We start from the raw sequence: 20231 nt of genomic DNA on the forward strand, positions 1-20231 counted from the left end.
AATTAAGTTAAAGCAAGAATATAACTTTTTTTTTTAACTACAATGTTGAATTAATACTGGCATCTGATCTCTTGAACAGATAATACTGTTAACTAATCCAGTGTTATTCAATAATATCAAATGTAGAAAGAAAACAATTTGTTTTTAAGTACTTACTTTTAACTAGGGTTTTTTTTTTTCAGACAATATAAAATATTATTATTTTTTGTATATTTGAATAGGATAAATCTCAGTAGTACACTTCCTCTATTGCAGATGGCTGGAATCCATTTTCTCATCCATATAAAAAAATGGATTATGGGAAATGGGAGCTATTCATCCCACCTGGACAAGATGGACTCTCTCCTGTGCAGCATGGATCAAAACTAAAGGTTCTAGAATTTTTCTTACCTACTTTGGATGTAGCGTTTTGGGCCAGCTTGTGCTTTGTATTTTAAATTGTCATTTATTTTTTATTTAATTTGTCTTAGAAAACTGCAGACAAGCATATTAAATGATGTGTTTATCTGTACAAACTGTCCTGAATGAGTAATATAACGTGTGAGTTTTGTGTTTGGATTTTTGAAATCCAATATGATCTAAATTTGTGGAGGGGATGTAGGGATAGACAAATGTGTGGTTATGAAGATTTCAGAAACTGAAGATGATAAATTGTGAGTATATATTTAATTCAATAGAAAAATAAGGATGACCTACAACTTATCTTTTTAAAAAAATGTTCTAGCTTATTTTTGATACAATTCCCTTAACTGTTAGTGCTCAACTGGAACATGAATTTCTTGCTCATACTCTTTTGCTTCAGGAAGCTATTTGTGGGGCTGCAGTAATGTTAGAGCTGGTTGTTTCACTTTACTTCTATCATCCAGTAAGTAAAGTAGTATGCTGTTTCAGATCATATTTTATTTTCAATGTCATACATGGCTCCCTGAGGCTTAAGACTATGATAGACAATGTACAACTATGTTAATCACCAATACTTGGAATACTTGACAATTATTGTAACTTCTGGACTATCCTATGGAATTGTACCAACATTTTTTGTCCTGATGGTTCCACATGTCACTTTAGAAGAGGAAACATAATTTTTCACGAGTTGGGCTAAAGATTGATTTTTATCCAGGTGTATATAGAAAATATTTTAGGAAATTATCGTAAATATTTTGATGTAAGAGTACACTAGACTTCTTGTAAAAAAAAAAAAAAACATTCTTCATACCTATAAAGTAAACTAACATAAGGCTAAAGAGGAGGGTGGAAGAATAAAAAGGGAAAACCACAAAATAGCATTGCATTGTAGAATGAGGATTATGAAGAATAAAGGAGGCCAAATCTACAGTAAAGGAGACAAGCAATAACAAAACAAAGGGTATAGCAATTATAAGCATGATTACAAGCTGGAAAGTAGAGATTTTAAAGAAGATGTAGAAATTTGGAGGGTAGACAAAGCCAAATATTACAATAGGATCTCAGGCCTATATGATCAGATGGCAGTTTTCTATCGAAGTCTAGAAGAGTTCAGGGAGAGATTGGGGAACCAGTGTTTCAGAGAGTAGCAAGGCATTCTAAGAGACGCCTGATAGTGTTGTGAGACTTTCCCAGATAGTGTTCCCAGAGGTAGATCTGGGAACCTGAGGCTGTCTACACTATGGGGTTTTTTTCATCCAGGGGATGCGTCCTGCTCTTCTGCTTTGCTTGCTTGCTTGCTTGCTTTTTTTTTTTTTTTTTTTTTTTTTTTTGCGGATGAGCAGACGTGCTCTTTCGGAAGCACTATCTTCCTCCTCCCATGAGAAAGAAGGACTCTTCTGAAAGAGAAGCCTTTTCTGAAATTTGGCTCAGTGTCGACTGCCAAATTTCAGAAAAGCCTCTTCCAACAAAACTTTCGGAAAAAGGTACACAAATTGCGTTGGGGTGCGTCCGCAGAGCAGCTAGCTGTGAGCTGTGCGGGCACGTGGCTCAGAACAAGAGCCACATTTCTTTAACAAAAAAGCCTCACCTGGCTCGAGCTTCGGGTTGGCCACCCCTGTTATAGCGGTTCCCACCTTCTACGGCCCTCCTCTTTGGCCTGATCTCGGCACCCATGGTTTTTACCAAGTGCACGATGGTGATGGCAACCTACCTCGGGCACAGAATTGTCCAGATTTACCCATACCTCAATAACTGGCAGGCCAAAGGCAGCTGCCTAACACAGATCCAGTGTGACACAGTAGTGCTTCTACATCCCCACTATTCGTTGGGGCTTCAGGTCGGTGACAAAACATCCATGTTAGTAGCAGTTGAAGGGGTAGAGTTCATCAGAGCAGTTTTAGACTTGACCTGTACAAAAGCATTCTTGTCCCAGGACAGATTCCAAGACATGGCGAGCCTCATGATAAAGTTGACCACAGATAAGGCTTGCCTGCTTCTGTCAAGACACATGGCAGCATATATATATGTGATCCACCGCACCAGACTCCACGTGTGGCTGCTCCAGCAATGGCTGCCACCATCTTACTCCCAATCCCAGGGTCACCTGGACAGAGTGGTCACAATCCCTTTGCTAGTACTTATCTCAGAGAATACCCTGGAAGGAGTCCTCTTTCTCCCACCCCTAACTCCCTTAAGTTGGTGGTGTTGGACTTCTTGAATCACAACTAGGGCGCACACCTCAGCCATCTCTGAACTCAAGGGTTGTGGACCCTCTCACAGGTGACGTTGCATATAAACGTTAAGGGAACTCAGAGTGGTTTGTCTGGCCTGTGGGGTGTTCCTACCACACATTGGGCAAGTTGATGTGAGCCCTCACAGATAACAAGACCTCAGTGTTCCACATTAAGAGGCAGGGAGGAGTGTGCTCTGAGACTTCTGCCTTAGTCACAGTATCCACCTGGAGGTGGGTCGCCTCCTGGGGTTGGCAATTCCCTCGCAGATCACCTTAGCAGGGACTTGTCTTCTCATCATGGAGGTGGCCTATATAATCTTCCAGAGATGGAGTTTTCCTATAGGAGCTGTTTTGCACTGATGGTGACTGGGCAGGGCTTCCTTCTCTGATGCCTTTATCTGCTGTGCTCATTCGCACCTATCCCTCTCATTGGCCAAATCCTAGTACGGATCAAGAAGGACAAAGCTCAGGTTATCATTATTGCCTCAAAGTGGCTGTGGCAGCATTGATTTGGCATGCTCATGTACACCCTCCCTAGCCCCTTCCCAACTATCTGGACCTATTATCAAAGGCCCATGGGTACTTCTGCATCCCAGTCTTGCTTCCCTGTACCTCTCTACCTCTCTAAGTGGATGCTCTGTGGTTGAGCATGGAAGAGTGCACCTTCTTGGAAGAGGTTCATTAGGTCCTGCTAGGAAGCAGAAAGCCATCCACCAGGCTGTCTTACCTACGGAAGTGGGCAAAATGTCTCCTCCTGTGTGTTGTGGCTTGGTATCTTTCCCAAATGCTTCCCTGTGCATTCTATTCTAGATAACCTGCTACAGCTAAAGAACCAAGATCTGGTGCATTCCTCAAGCACAGTGCATCTTGAGGCTATCTCTACTTTTCATGAGTTGATCTAGGGATGGACTGTTCTCACATGACATGACAGTGAGATTCCTGTGGGGCCTTGAGTGGCTCTATCTGCAAGTATGATACCTTGTTCAATTGTGGGACCTCAACCTGCTCCTCTCTCAGCTCATTGGCCTGCCCTTCAAAATGTTTGGCCCCTGCTCCCTCTCCTTGTCTTGGAAAGTTGTATTCCTGGTGGTAGTGCCTTTGGTGAGGTGAGTCTTAGAGATCAGGGTTCTGACCTCAGAGTCTCTGTACACTAGGCAAGGTCCAGCTGTATCCCCACATGGGCTTACTGCTGATGATTGTTTCCTCCTTCCATGTGAACCAGGACATACTCCTGTCCGTGTTCTGTCGCAATCCCCTCAAGACAGTGAAAGAGAAACCTAACATAGTTGTTAAAACTTATTTGCTTTTATGTATGTACAGGGAGCACAGTGGAACCTATGATCATCCAATGTGACTTTCTGTAACTATGAATGGTGGTTATTCCCATAGATGTCACAGAATGCTGTTAGAGTTTATATAAGGAATATAGGACTGTAGAATATACTCTACTTATGTATATATCTTTTATTTTTGTTAAGAATTCTTCTTGAAGTCAGTTGAAGTTGCACTTGCTCAGCAACTCTATGAATAATATATGATGGTCACAAGTGTGTGTGTGTGTGTGTGTGTGTGTGTGTGTGTGTGTGTAAGATTCAACAAGTTGAGTGATATTGCCTACACTTTTCAAATAGAGAATAATATGGGAACAAGTAACATCTCTCTAAATGAAGCTTTTTTTCAATTGGACCACTGTAGGCTACATTCAGTCTGGGACTGATGCCAAGTGTATGGTAAATGTTTATTACTTTTTTTAATGTAACAATTTAATTTCAGCATTATCCTGTTTTGCTGAATATTTTCCAGAGGCAACAAAAGTAAACCATTGTTCCCTAAGTTGGGAAGCTGTTTAGTACTGTCAGGCTTGGCTTTTTCTTCAAGAGGCCATAGACTGTTGGTGACCACCAACTATAAGCCACCCAAAGCATTAATTTAAATACAGAAATAAGGAAAATGTGCTATAGTCATAAGTCTTTAACTCAAAATCTAATCAGAATGTATTTACACAACTTTTTTCCTATTAAAAATATTAGGAAACTGATGTGTCTGGGAGTTCCATACTGTTTTCTGTTTAAAAATGCACCTATGGATAGAGACAACAATCTGCCAACAGAAATGTGTTCAGGTTTCCGAGATAGAACTAAGATTTCAGTCACTGAGACATTTGAGAATGTATTTTAGGTGGAATTTGGGATTTTAACTATATCCAGTCAGGACTGCAAAAAAACAAATAAGAAGATTAGAGGGGAAAATACCAGGACAAATTAGAAAAACAACAAGCACTAACTTCCAAGAGTGCATTTATTATTTGGAAATCTCCTTTTTAATCTTTTTCCTTGAGTTTTCCTCTCTTCCATGTAACATTGCTTATTCTCACTTAGAAACGTAGCATGTGACTCTGAGTTTAGAAGTAGCAGATTATCCAGTCAGAAATAGCTTTGTTTTCTCTCTGATATCTCAACTTATTTAGATATTTTTTTTAAAGTTCACATGTCAATAAGGATTGAACTTTTAATATGTTCCTCTCTCAAACTGCTTTGATGTTAACTGCCAATAAAACTTTGTTTTAAAAAAAGTTCAATTTTCACAGCAGGTTCTGAGCTTTTGAAAAAAGCCAGACATATCAGCTGATAGACTGTAAATGCTGAATATGTTTTCTTCATGGATTATATCTTTCATGACTATTTCATGGATTATATCTTTCATGACTATATCTATCATAAAACTTATTCCCATTTAAAACAAAAATAGTTGAAATTACTTGGGTTATAATGGGTTATAGATTATAAGTTAATTTAGAAGTATTGGGTTGTGAATAAACTTTTTTAAAGGGAGGAAGAGAAGGGGAGAAATAGCTGTATAGAAATCAAGATACAGCTATATCTTGATAATGTATGAGTTTAAATAATATAACTGAATATTTTTATAGTATACAAATCTTAAATATAGTTTCTGCTTGTAATTACTACTTAAAGTTGAAAGAGCTTCATAACTTTGTTATCTTCAACACCATGGAGCACACTTACCTTTTCCTGTTGAGGCCTAATTATATAGCTGCTAATATCTTCAATAAATGACAAGTAGATTGAGGGCAAGTAGAGAATTGGTGAGGAATGCTGATACATATTCATGTTAAAAATAAATAAATCTTTATTTGAAACTATTAATATATACTCACATGTCTATAATCAGTATGATCTTATTTGTGGTATCCTCATCCATGGTTGACTGCAACACTCATTTGTTTAGAGTTGCCAGATGGTTTAACCAAAAATACGAAACACCCTCTTACCACCACCACCCCCCCAAAAAAAAAACACTGGGGAAAAAATTCTGTTTGGGGAGAGGAGGGCAGGGGAATGAGAGACCAAAGTTTTGAGCAAAAAAAAAAAAAAAGGACCCCGAGAGTTAAGCAATAAAACAAATAAATAAATAAAACAACCCCCCCAAACAACGTGGACCCTTTAAGAAATGCTTTTGAGAGGCTTTTTGGCCCTAACAGGCTGCCAGTGGCCACTTGCCATCTTGCCTCCCTGTGCTGGGCCAGACAGCTCCCCTGTGGAACATGCTAAGCACCCGGGATTTTCGCCTCCTGGCTGGGAAAAAATCAGAAAATACCGGACATTTTAGGTGTCCGGTATTTTCTGAATTATTTTACCAGACAGGAAGCTAACATGCTGGACTGTCCAATTCAATACTGGACTGTCTAGTTCGATACCAGACACCTGGCAACTGTACACTTGTTTCATTTTTGCTTGACGGAGTTAAAGAAAACGTTGTGATCCCTTGATATAATTTGGGAAGATGAGGTTCTGACCCTGAAGGGAGCTAACCATCTAGATATTGAACCTCCCTGTTCTGGACCCCTTGGGACCAGACTGCTCACAAATGGGGGAGTTTGCAAAACCAGGGGAGGTAAGTGGTATTCTAAGCCTGAATGTCTACATCAAAATCAAATGGCCCGTTTCCTTTAGCCTGAGAAGCCCAGTTCATCTGAAATGGATTAGAAGCAGGTGTCCAACTACATTAAAGAGTCATGGAATTCACTCTTGCATAATAGGATGTAGCTGTGTCCTTTGCTCTTTTGGCTCTTGATTGTGGTGTGGTAGTAGTGTTCACCCTAACAATAAATATGTCCACAGTTGTCTGTGTGATTGATTATAATGGCTGGCTCCTCTGTACATTTTGTAAAACTACATATATTCAAATTTAGGAAGATGTTATGGTTATGATTATGATTATTTTTACACATTTATATGTAGTGTGGGAAGGTTGGAATATGTCGTCTGGAGTGTCACATTTCAGTTCTTTGCATGCACTGAAGCTGAGATTTTGTAGGATTTATAGTGTTAGAATGAATATTGTTGATGAGTATCATGATAACGGAGCTGGAGAATAGTATTGTGTTGAATGAATATTGTCCTGTTAGGATTTTCTGGTGTGGCTTTGTAATATCATGAGGGAATGTAATCAACCTGAAGATTTTCTCTGTATTAATTTTAAATGAAGATTTAAAATGCTGAGCTTTGAAATAGTGAGAAGGTCAATCTGCTTGTACTTTTTTTAGTAACTTTTAAGTCAGACTAGGAAGATTGAGAGATGGATAATGACTAATCTAGAACAGAAAATTTTCATTCAAGATAAATATTGCTTGTTTTAGTAGTAGTGCTTTAAGTTTTCTAGCAGTCTTTTTATTATTAAACACGGATGAAAGTGGGTAATAAAACACAAACCATAACAAAAATACCCTGATAGAAGTTTATATACTTCTGTCCCTTAGGGACTTATTAATAATACAATTCAGGCTGAGCTCTCTTACGAATTACATGCTGTCTATTTACAAACTGAAGTCATCTCCTAGTGAAGAGTGCATTTAGGGCTTGTCTACAGTTTTATTTTTAAACCATATCAAATCAAGTTAATTCACTTTGAAAATACTTGCATAAAGGTGATGCATAGTGGACTGTGCTTGCTTTGAATTGTATTTGTTTTTTTTTGTTCCTGTATGCAAAATTGCTGTGCAACAAATCTGTCTTGCTTCCAGTGGCTGTTCCACAATGCTGACCTATCTGTTTACTTATCCACCCTCTCTGCCCTGCTATCAGTTTTTCAGGATGGTGCTCTCCCCCTTTAAAAAATAGACACAGAACCAGATTTTGCCTATTCTGCTGCTACATCCCAATGTATCCTTATTCTGGTAATATAATCACAATATGCGATTGTGATCCTGGAGGCCCACAAAGCATCTGATGTTGTGATGAGACCCTGGATCTTATTGCTATCTGGGAAGACATTGTTTTAACACTCTTGTGGCTCCACCTTGGAATAAAGTCATTTTTGCGGACATTGCAAAGTAGAAGTATGATGGGTTTGCTGCTTGGACGCTGACCAGTGCCAGATATGCTTCCTCAATTGCTTACTGTTTATTGAAAAGGAGGCTGAAAAGATCTAATCTGGCAGGGGATATGTGACCATTTTTTTGATGAACTAGATAGGATTCTATGCAATTATGGTATGATCTGTCCCAGGCCTGTTCAGCACCTGTTGCTTTCAGTTATTCTCACACTGAAGAAGATGATCTTGACCCATCTGGGTATGAGAACAGGAATTCTGGAGCCTTCAGTGAGCCATAACTGTTTTGTACAATGAGCACTAATGACAGCCAGCTGGAAGGTGAGCCCCCAGTCCTACCCTGGCTGAACTAGATTCCCATCTGGAAACCCAGGCCTGGACTAGAGTCAGATCCACTGGCGGGAACTTCACCTATGTTTGCAAATTACTGCTATTGTTGTTTGGTGGAGATGAGCTAGTAGCAACTGCCTCTTTCTTCTTTTCCTGGATCTTGGCTGTTACAAAATGGTTCCCTCAAGCATGACACAGTTACAATCTGTACTCTGTCCTGAGGCAGATTTGAATACACAAAGCTGTAATTTGTGAAGAAAAAAATGCCTGTTTAGTGAGGCCTTGCTAACAGGAAACAAAATGTGATAAGTTTTCATAATTTGCATGAGATGCACATTGCTTCCCCAGTCAAGGCACAACAGTATTGCTTTCCCCCCCAGTACTGCTCCCCCCGCCCCCCAAGGTAAAAATACTGAAGTACCATGCGTTCCAGATGGCAATCACTGTAGGACCCTGTTTGGTTTTTTGCTGCACTTACTCCACATCTAGGGGAGATAGAATTTAAGTTTGAGAAATTGATCAATATTGTTTCACATATCATAGGGAACAGACAGATTCCCATGACCCCAGATATAGATTGCGTGCCCCTTTCAATACTGCAGTGCATCTGGCAAATAACTTCACAGTGTATTTTGCTAGTCTGCTCTTTGCCTGTTGAGCTGAATAAAACCATTCTCTGCCTCATCAACTGCCTCATCCTAATATTACTGAGAATCAGCCTAACAGGAATGTGGAGGGAATAATTTTCCAGATCCTCCCGGACACTCCTCACTCTTTCTTTATAACTGGTGACATAGAGTTCCAGTCACCCAATCCCTACTAGTGTGGAAGCAAATACAGTAGACTGAAATCCAAATCCACCCAGTACCCTATGTATACACCGACTGTTAATCACATCTGAGAGTTTCCCTCCTCTCCTTCCGCCTGCCAAGAATAGAAAGTCTCTCTCGTGGAGATAAGGTCACACATGCATCCTTAGGAAAAAAGTAATCATGGTTTGTCTTGGATCTGAACAAGGAACCTTCACTCCCTTTCCCCAACTCTTGTTGCCATAGCATCTGAAGCAAGACAGTGAAGGGAAGGCACTCTCTCCACTTCCAACCAGAAAAAAAAGGAAGACTTGCATCTTCATGCTTGCAGAGCTAATGGTTGAATTAAAGCAAAAGTAAAAAACAAGGAATAGTCTAGTAGCACCTTAAAGACTAACAACACATGTAGATGTATCATGAGCTTTTGTGGGCATAACCCACTTCTTTAGATGACTGGAGTATTAAAAGTGTGGATCCAAGAATAAATAAGGGAAGGGGTGAGGAGGTGGGGAGAGAGGGGGAAGGAGGAGAAAGAAAGACAGTGAAATTGTCTATCACCACTTCTCAGCCAGCCTAAGGAATGTAGCTCTTCCAGGAGAGCATGGCAGTGGCCCAGGGTAGTATCACAGTTGCTAAGATGACCCTGGGTATGGCTAAGGACAATATCACCATGGTGAAAGGGAGCATGGGGAAAAAAGACCGATGCAGAGGCAGTTCATGGATGCTATCCTGAACCAGAAGAATTTTCTGCAAAACGTGCTGCAGCTATGCCAGCAGTCCCTAGTCTCATAACTTGGGGTCCACTCATGTCCTTCAGCTCTTGGACAATGCTGTGACAAACAGCAACCGTGAACTGCTACATCTGCTCAGCAGTACTTCCATTGGTTCCCATTCATTTATCAGATTGAATCTCTGAGCATTGAGAACACTTCAATCTGGAAGTCCAGGTCTTTTCATTCTTGACAATTCTGAGCTGTGACATGACATTCCGACTGAGGACTAGAACAGCCCAGAGGTAAGGCATATACTTACCTGTAACTTTATACATTACCACCCTCAAATTGTTGTTACTGTTGTACTTTTTGAGGTCTGTTTACAGTGCTGCATTCATTAAAGTTTTGTGTATACAGGCAGTCCCCGGGTTACGTACAAGATAGGGACTGTAGGTTTGTTCTTAAGTTGAATTTGTATGTAAGTCGGAACTGGTACATATTGTAGGGGAAATTCTAGCCAAACATTTTTTTTAGTTTTGGATAGCATAGGGAAAGGTTAACTCCCCTCTGTTTGTTTTGCTGTCTGTTCCCCTGTTCAGAAGATTTCACATCTATTTCTGTCCCTGTGACAAACTCAGGACTAAAGGAGTAACTCATCAAATACCAAACAGCTCTGCACCGTGCTTTGAGCTAATAGCTTTATTTCCACACACCACCCAGGGTTCTAGGAGGAGGGTCCTTTTTTTGCTAACACAATGAGGCCAGCACTTTGTTTGTTTTGGTGGAGTCTTTGTTTGCCCAGGGAGCCCAGCATGTATAGGGGGAGGAGGGGCAGAGAGGCTGCTGTTCGGCAGCCTGTTGCTCAGGGGAGGGGGCAGCCTGTTGCTGGCAGGGGGGAGGGGGGAGGCGTGCAGGATGCGAGGCCGCGGGGGGGGGGGGCAGTGGGCGTGGGGAGGCACTTTTCCTCTGCCCGGCAGCTCTGCGGGATCCCTGTCCCTGTGGCCAGCTGCTGCAGGCAGAGGCCAGTTGGAACCGGCCGAAGAGGAGGAGAAGGTGGATTCTAGGACCCAGGTGAGCGAGCCCCGGGGACGCTGCTGCGCTCCAGGAGCCCGGCATGTATAGAGGGGAGGAGGGGCAGAGAGGCTGCTTTTGTCTGTTCGGCAGCCTGTTGCTCAGGGGAGGGGGCAGCCTGTTGCTGGCAGGGGGGTGGGGGGGCAGCGGGCGTGGGGAGGCACTTTTCCTCTGCCCGGCAGCTCTGCGGGACCCCAGTCGGAGCCGGCCCGAGGAGGAGGAGGATCCTAGGACCCAGGTGAGCGAGCCCCGGGAATGCTGCTGCGCATGTGCGGGAGTTGCCTCACCCCGTTCGTATCTAGGGATCCGATGTAAGTCGGATCCACGTAAGTCGGGGACTGCCTGTAGTTGGTTATTTTGTTGATTGATTAGTTACATGTATTTCCAGCATATTACTTTCCCCCTAGTTTCATTAAAACTTTATTTTTATAGTTTCATAATAAAAATAATTCACATTATCTCTATTGTGAGTCGTCATTGCCATTAACAATTTTTTTTTTAAAGAAAAATGAAATAATGCATTGGATTTCGCAAAAGCACACAGGGAATGCTAGACTTCAACCACCCACCCACAATACCCCAGTGCTCTTTTGTATCTTAACACAGTTGCTAAAGGCTGACCTGTTAAACCATGAGACTTGAAATCCAAACAGTAGCTGTCCCTTAGGCATTCCCTGTTTGTGTTCTCTGTGGAGCACCTTGCTGGCTGCTTGAACCTCCGAGCAAATCTCCATTTTAAAATCTACTCTCTTTGGATCTCTCAAATATGGGGGGGGGGAGGGGAAAGGGGAGGAACCCATGTAGTTAGAACATTGTCATTTTCTGCTGCTTCCTACCCATTCCAAAAAATAGTGCTATTTGGAAGTCAGGTGACCAAGTGTACACTGTCCTTCTGCAGCTGCTACTAAAGCAATAACTAAAATGTTCCATTCCATATATACAAGTGGATTGTGTATGGCAGGGCTATTTAAAAGGCAGCCCATGGGCCACATGTGGCCTGTGGCCCATTTATTTGCAACCCCATGGTGCAGTTTGGGTTTACACAGGGCTCAACTGGTGGCCCGCAGGTGGGATCCTTTGAACATGGCCTCCACTGGGAACACGCTCCACAATGGCAAGGTCTCCCAGGCAGTGTGAGCATTGAAGACGCAAGCAGATGGGCTGGCTGGAACAGAGGGGTACAGGGTGTCAGCATTTCTAGCTCTCAGGGAGGAGGTGCTTAGAGCACCAGGGCATTATGAGAAATGCTGGCTGCTTAGCCTTGTGGGCAGAGCCTGAGAGGTGCTGACAGGCTCACACTGGCCACATTCGGGTCTGGCACCGCAGTTTAAGGCTTAATCTTTGTATTCATGCCTGCCAATTGTCAGCCGACGGTCAGGGCAGTGTGTGTGTGTGTATGTTTCCGAGAAAAGGTTTAACGTCCGTGCCTTTACTGCTAGGACCGGGGTCCCATCGCAGAGGGTGGCCAGCAGGCCAACAGACGCCCCGTTATATAGGAAGAGCTTATTACATCTTAGATTTCAGCTGCTAGAATTTCATAATTCCTTCGCAGCGGGCAGCCTTGAGGAAAGACTGAAAGATGCCCCAGTGGGTCCTGTCACCTGGGAGTGACACAGATCCAAACGCCCAAGCTCTTCCTATAACTGTCCCTTTAGACCGGCTGAAGTTCTTTTAAATTGTGCTTGGTTCTGTTACAGCAACTGAAGGAGGCAGGTTAAAACTTAAACAGTTACAGGTTTATTTGAGGAAGCTTATAAATCATATGGTTACAATGGCTATTGCTCTATTTCTTAACTATTAGCAAAATATAGGTCTTAAAAATGGTTACAAAGAAGATAAAGATAGAAAAATAGAAATAATGGTACCAAGTAACAGCTTACTCTTTCTATGTGTACACTTAAGACAGAGGACCACATCCAGGTACCATTTTTACCCCCTTCTGTGCCTCTCGACTCCAGCATGTCGGCCAGGGCCGGTCCCTCAATTCCTAGGAAAGACGAAAATACGAGGTGGGCGTCCCCATAGAACCTCGGGAGGTCAAACACCTAACCTGACCAGCAGGTAGAGGGTAGAATGACACTCAAAGTGAGTGTGTGCTGGGCCCAACTTTTATAATCATGGGGTCACGTATTTTCTCTTTCTTATCTGTCATGCTAATTGATGCTGGTCTGTCTGCTGTGAGACCAGTTCTTACAAGGGAGTTGTGAACTTAATTTACACTTGTAAGAGAGATTTGAGATGATTAAATTTTGAAGTACTGGACATTGTTTTCTCAGTGGGAAATTCCTCTTCCTGGGACTGTGTGTTCGAATCAACATAGGTGCCAGCCGCAGCCTCGAGGCCAGCTTATTGACTTAACTGCTCTCTATCCACATATCTGTGTTTCAGCTTCTCAGGATCAGATGAGCCAGCATAGACTATGCTGATATTATTGCTCCTTCTCTGCCCTGTGCTTCAGAGAGGCAAATAAGATGGATGATATGGAGGCAGGCTGTCTGGCCACACCAATGTAAAAGGAGCTATTTGTAAATATTTGCCTATATATTTGCATGTACTGTATGTGCAACCACATGTAAGTTGTGTCCCTCTGTGTATGCTCAGAGTATCATTGTGGGCCCCTGGGGCTTCCAGAGTTGAATAACCCTTATGTATGACTTCATTAGCCAGGGCAGGAAAGGATTAGCCATGTATCCCAGAATAGTGGGATCACACTCCATACCTTTAATGCTTAATTGTAGTTTAGGAATTAAACCCCTGCACAGTTAATTAAGGGGGAAAAAATCTCTTCATGCCATGATCAACTGCACCTTCAAGTACTGAGTGGAAATCCCCTCCCCATGCAGTGAGAGATTGTTTGGAAAGGCATCTCTGATCACGGATTTAGTGGCATGCTGCTGTCTGTATAAGCGGGAAATATCAGAAGAATGCTAATCTGTGTTTATGCTCTTCCTTAGTCTAAAATGTGTGAACTTCCTTTTAAAGCCTATATACGGTAGGTGTTTTAATAACTCTTAATATGCAATTTGTTTTTCTGTATGGTGAGATTGAGGATGGATGGTTGGATGTTTTCTTATCAAGACTCATCCCATGCTCTGTTGTGCACATACATTAGTTTATTAATCAGTGTTCAGATCCTTGCTTCTTAAACTTTTAAATAAATCATTAAAATCAGTGGTTGAAAGGCTGTATAATGTTTGTTAAATTCATTTTTATTGCACTCCCTAAGACTCCAATCTGGCCAGAGTATTGCTGTAGGTATAACGCTGAACTGCAGAGATCTTGTTGCAGCAATGGGGTCAATGCTAGTAAAAAGTAAGTCCTGATATATAAATGGGATATTTGTTACTCTTTTTTTATGCTATATGCCATGGGAAAAGGAATATATGTAATAATTTATTATATGAAGAGCATACGCAAAAACAGAAATGAGACCTGATAAAATGGCCTTCAACATTGATGGGGGAGTTCTAAAAACTATTCACAGAACTTTATCCGACCAGGTACTGGGTCAGCACTCTTACTGTTTAGAGATTCAGGGATTCTAAGCTGTTTGCTGCCCTGGCATACTGAATAGAAAATACAGCATCTATCGAGACACCTGAATAGCTGAATCACTGAGTTTACACCTGGTTTGGGTAGGATGTAGTGGCGGGGGAAAAAATCAGTTCAGCTTGCTGTAAATGACTGTAGATTTTTGATTGCTGAAATGAGTTAGTTTTATGGGTTCATAATGGGTTATACTGTATGTCCTGATGCACTGTAGCTGATGGTGCTAGGTCTGTGAATGAAATTGTTATATACAGTGTTGTAAATCCTACTTGTATAAGCTTTAAATCTAACTTAATGTAAGTAATTTTGGGTAGCATTTCTCTCTTGAGTTATAATGGCAACAGTCCGGATTGATGACCAGCCTGAATAATTTAGTTTTTACCAAAAAAGCCTGCAGAGATTAGGAAGCTGTCTGTAAAATATCAGTGGTGGCCTAGGGATTGTTTTTTGAAATCATCATTAACTAACTACTAATGGGTAGTTTTCTTTGATAGCATGTTTATAATTGAGTGGAGATAGATTTTAATCTAACAGAAAAGCAACTCAATTTTATCATTTATTTTGACTTTCTGGGAACCACAGCAGCCTTCCTAATTTCTCTGTGTATGATGAAGGAACTAAACATATACACTGGCCACTTATTCCGGAAAATCAGCCGCTTTTCCGGAATAACTTGCCAGCTGTCTACACTTGCCCCTTGAATTTCTGGAATAGCACTGATGATCTACTGTAAAATCATCAGTGCTTTTCCGGGAAAAACTATGCTGCTCCCATTCGGGCAAAAGTCCTTTTCCGGAAAACTGTTCGGGGAAAAGGGCCAGTGTAGACAGCACAGATTTCTTTTCCGCAAAAAAGCCCCAATCGCAAAAATGACGATCGGGGCTTTTTTGCGGAAAAGCGCGTCTACATTGGCATGGACGCTTTTCCGGAAAAAGTGCGTTTCCGGAAAAGCATCCTGCCAATGTAGATTCGCTTTTTATGGAAATACTTATAACAGAAAACTGTTCCGTTTTAAGCATTTCCGGAAAAGGGTGCCAGTGTAGATGTAGCCATACAGCTCAGGGAACAAATAACATAGGTTTACTTTGAAAAGATCACCTTTAGAGAGAAGTGCTAGCAAAACACTTCCCCCGCCATGGTTCTTCGCCTTTCTTACCTTGCACCCAAAGAAATATTGATTACTCCCAGTATGCAGCTTTAATACTTAATCTTGGAAGAGTCATGATCTGACTAATTATTATTTATGTTATTGCCCAAGGATGGGTAATAATTTTAGACCAGAGGCTACTTTGGAAATTTTTGAAGTGGCCCTGGGCCACCCCTGGAACAGGCGGGGCCAGGACACTTCCATGCTTCCCCACACACACATGCTCTCCCACACACAGACCCTGATTGGTCTGGGGGTGGTGGAACATGCATAGTCCTCGCACCCCCCCCCCCCCCCCCCGAATCTCCAGTTATCCTGAACAGCTGGTGGTTCCCTCTAGGCATCCTTGCCCCAGTATTGGGAGGAGACTTCATGTGCTGCCCCCAGGTCAATCAGTGCCTGGGGAGGGGGAGCATGTGAAGTCATTTGCTCCTTGCCCCTGCCCTGCAAGGGAGTGCCTTGCTTAGTCAATCACCAGCTGGGCTACAGCAGGAGGTTGACTTGAACTGCTGAACCACTTGCAGGGTGGGGAAGAGATTTCACATGCTTTCCCCATCCCCAAGCCTTGATTTGCCTGGGGGTGGGTGGAGTACATGAAGTCTCCTCGCACCCTGTCCCTGTCCTTAGAAGCACTGCACCCCTGTTCTAAGCACCTTGCACTCCTTGCAGGGTGGGAGGAGACTGCACGCTTCCCTCTGCCCTAGGCCCTAATTAGCCTTGGGGCAGGGGGAGTGGCAAATCCTCCACAGGTTGGATCATCTTACTTGGTGGACCGAATTTGGCCCACGGACGCCCTCTTGCCCACTCCTGGTTAAATAGTTTGTGCTGAATGCCCTAGGTAGCCATGATTAGAAATGTCTAAGAAATCTAGATATACTCTATTTACTTAATGAAAGCAGGCATGTACAAGAAAAGAAAGCTAACTGCAAAGAACCTGATCAATACTTGTTTATAATTTTTAGCAACATATTGTGCTTCTCTACTAGTAGAACTGCCTACTCCATTTCATTCAAACTACACAGGATTGGCCCAGGTGAATTGTTATGGTGTAGTCTCCTACAGCAAATAAATTAAGTTTTATTTTTGATACTGTAGTAGAGGCTGTTGTGGCTGACCACTGCTGACTAGTAATCCCCACAGAAATGATTAAGCAGTAAAACTTTACCAAGTCAGACCTTATATACTCCTATAAGACTACCCGTGTAAATGCTACAGGGAAGTGGACTTCTGAAAGTGCCGTCTTTTGCATGAAATAAAAATCCACCAAACTTGTCCTTATTGGTCAGAAAATGGGAAGGAAAATAGGCTACCAGGGTCATGTATGAGGTCTGGTAGGGGATAGGGTATGGATCACGCTTATGTTCACCCTGTCTGCTGCTGCTGCTCAAGATGCTCTGGCAGTTGCTGGTACAGTGTGTGACCCTGCTGCTGTGGTGACATTATGAGCCCAGTATTTTAGAATATAGCTTTTGGGATGTTGTTTTGGCAATTTGCCAGTTTTCTTGAGCAACACAAGATAAGGCAGATGGTGGTTTTAGGGAATTAACTGTCAAACTTGAATAGACCGTAATAGATTAATCAAATTGTCTCTTGCCCCAGGACTTTGTCCTTATTGAATTTCAAAGATCTTCTGCAAACAAGGTGTTGGGAGTGTCCCCTCAAAGTGCATCTTGATAATGGAATTTCTGATAATTCAGGCAACCTAAATATAGAAGTCATCATCAACCCATCCTGCATTAACATTATTATAGGTCTCTCAGTTAAGGACAATTTTAACAATGAACAGATCTAGATTTCCTGGGGATTATCAACCTCACTTTTGATTGTGTAGCTTCACATGTGATATACAAACTTAAAAACTTAATGAATTACTTTGCTACTCTTTCATTGTACAGTACTGTCTCAATGGGGATGAGTGGGTTTTGGAGCAAATTATCTTGAGAAACCAGAGGGGGCTGTCCTGTGAGTATTGCCTTTTTTTGTTTGTTTTTAATTTAGATTTCATTAGTGAAGAGAGTTTGGTAGGAGGATCTTAAAATATGAAGAGCTAGGGGAATCCACACGTGCCAGCAGATCCCATTTTTAGGAGAGTCTGTTTATTGATTAAAGTTGTCAGATTCTGGCAAGATGGAAAATGATAGGCCAAAGACAGTATTGAACTATTTTGTAGGGAAAGAAAATACCTTCAATATTCCTTATACACCTGTGATATGCTGGGATCTTGATTAATGTTAACTCTCTCAAACCTATGTCATCCTCCGCATTTGCAGGAATGTGAGAGTCAGGAAATAGCAGGTATTAGATCAGCCTGGTTACTTCATGATAATTCTAATGGCATTGAAGTTTAGATTAAGTGTTTATGTGGAATATTTATGCAAGGCACACAGGAGATAGGTGGTAATATATGAGGTATGTCATAATTGTATTTACAAGTTACTGTCCCTCCTGAAATGGCTTAAAACAGTTATTGTGAATCTTAACTCGTATCATTCTATATGTTATTCCAAAGATTGTCTTTAAAAAATACCTTCAATCCATTATACACAAGAATTTAACTGTAACATGCCAAAAGCAAAGTTCTGACCATAAATCTGCTATTGTGATGGTGACTTTGTTTACTAAAATGAATTGATTTATTTTCTTTCACAGCTATTCTAGGGACTAGAAATTATCCCAGGTTTCCACTTGTTTAATATTGACGACAGCATTATAATAAATAGTTAAGGAGTTGGAATTTTAAAGGCTTTGTAGAAGATGTTAGTTCTGCAATACAGATCTGTTTGTAAAGAGCCCTTTACCTTCACTGAATGTAAACAAGGAGTATCTTGTGAAGCCACTGTTTATGTAGCAGATTGTGTCATCTAGGAGGCATCTTCTAAACCAATTATGAAATCTTCTGATTTTTATCTTGTAGGCCCAAGTTGAAGACAATGGGCCAGAAATTGTATTGAAAGAGATGTTGCCATTTCTAAAATAATAATTTCTAATGTAGCTCTCCAGATTCAGACACTATATCTGCGTTCCTTGTAGTGTTTATGTACTGTACTTGCTAAATGATTTATAGTAAATCCAGTTTTTCCATCTTTCCAGTTAATATAGCATAGTTTGGATATAACTTTTTTCACATGGACTTGATTGGCATATTTTTTTTAGACTAGGAAAATGAATTCCTAAAAGTTAAACTAATAGTACACAAGTAAAATAAATACATAAAAAGAGAAGTTACTTTATTCATCTAAATTACTGAAATATGTTTTTCAGTGACTCCTTGCAAGATATGCATCTATTTAATTTACAAATAGAGTTATATCTCCCTCTTTTGGAAAACCAAGGCATGACCTGTTTTAGATTCTTTTGCTCCTTTCATACATTTGTTGTATAAAATTAAACAAATGCAAAGTCCTCATGAGCAGATATTAAGTATTCATAATTAGCAAAATGCTAATGGATAGGAACGTTTATTAAAACATAATGCATTCTAGAGACTAGGTTAAAAGGCATAAAAAGATAATTTTGACTTGTAGGCAAATTAAATTTGTGTGGAATTTGTACATAATTTTAGAAACAAGTTGACCATTTATACCCAATAGTTAATTAAAAAAAATAGTTTCCGACTCGTCTGTTTTACCTCTCCCACTTCAGCACATAATTTATTGGGCAGGGTTGGGTCACAGGATATTTCTTTGCACAAACTTTTAGCCTCGACTGCATCTCGTTAACTTTTATATTTCAGTTAAGATCGTGTGAGGAAAACATTGGAAGTGGGAGAATATCAGTTAATTAGATTGCAATTTGTACAATTGTGACTTGGTAAACTGTTTTTACTATCTAAACTTCAAACCATTAGGAAGCCACATGGCACTTGGACACATGCCTTTATTCAAACAGCATCAAATGTAAGATGGTTCCTTTTACTCTGTTCTTGAGCCTAAGTAGGAAAACTACACTAAACTCCATAGTTACCCACTGGAAGTGAGTATTTCAATTTTATTAACTTAAATCAACTGTAAGCACATTTTTGTCTTATTTTCTGGTATCTGAAGTCTGTTACTCAAAAGTCAAAACCAACAGATTGTATAGCCCACATATATAGGGGGATAGCATCACCAGCATATTTATATTCCATATTATGTTTGTCATTGGAGGTAATCAAATATCACTTCCCTGTACTTTTAAAAGCTTGCTTGCTATTCCTATATCTACTGGAAATAGGAGAAGGTCAGTATTGTTTAAGAAGCAAAACCAAGCTTCATACACAATCTGTCGAGTGATGGAGGAATTAAACCATGAAGGAGAGGAATCTCCATAGTTGCTACATAACTGCCTACTTTTATTTTGTTAGTGACATGAAGTGGCCAGATGGAGAACAGTGAACAGTGTAGGGAGACAAAAATGGGGACTCTTAAGACTGCAATGCTGACTGAAGTAGAGCCATCGCTATATTATATTATTAAAAGAATATTTTTGAACTGGAGTTGTATTTGTTAAATACCAGCCAAAAGTTTAGTTTTTACTGCTCTTGATCTCCTCCTGACTTGGTCTTTATATGTTTTAATTACCTAGGTTTGAAGAGACCAAATTCTAATAAACTTAGTCATCAGCTCTTGACCAGTTGCATTTTTTCT

General features: G+C 40.9%; 1 protein-coding gene across 4 annotated transcripts in view; it reads left to right on the plus strand.

The window, feature by feature from the left end:
* Positions 1-20231, plus strand: part of GBE1 (1,4-alpha-glucan branching enzyme 1) — a 264165-nt gene that overhangs the window by 87141 nt on the left and 156793 nt on the right. For all 4 annotated transcript variants that reach the window (XR_012897753.1, XM_075909685.1, XM_075909701.1 and 1 more), the window contains exon 3: positions 256-371. Coding sequence is in view for 3 of the 4 variants with exons in the window: in XM_075909685.1 (XP_075765800.1) it covers positions 256-371 (116 nt within the window). In the remaining variant the exon portion in view is untranslated. The remainder of the gene's footprint in view (positions 1-255; positions 372-20231) is intronic.

The sequence above is a fragment of the Pelodiscus sinensis genome, chromosome 1, assembly GCF_049634645.1.
Source record: "Pelodiscus sinensis isolate JC-2024 chromosome 1, ASM4963464v1, whole genome shotgun sequence".
In the NCBI taxonomy this organism is placed as follows: Eukaryota; Metazoa; Chordata; order Testudines; family Trionychidae; genus Pelodiscus; species Pelodiscus sinensis.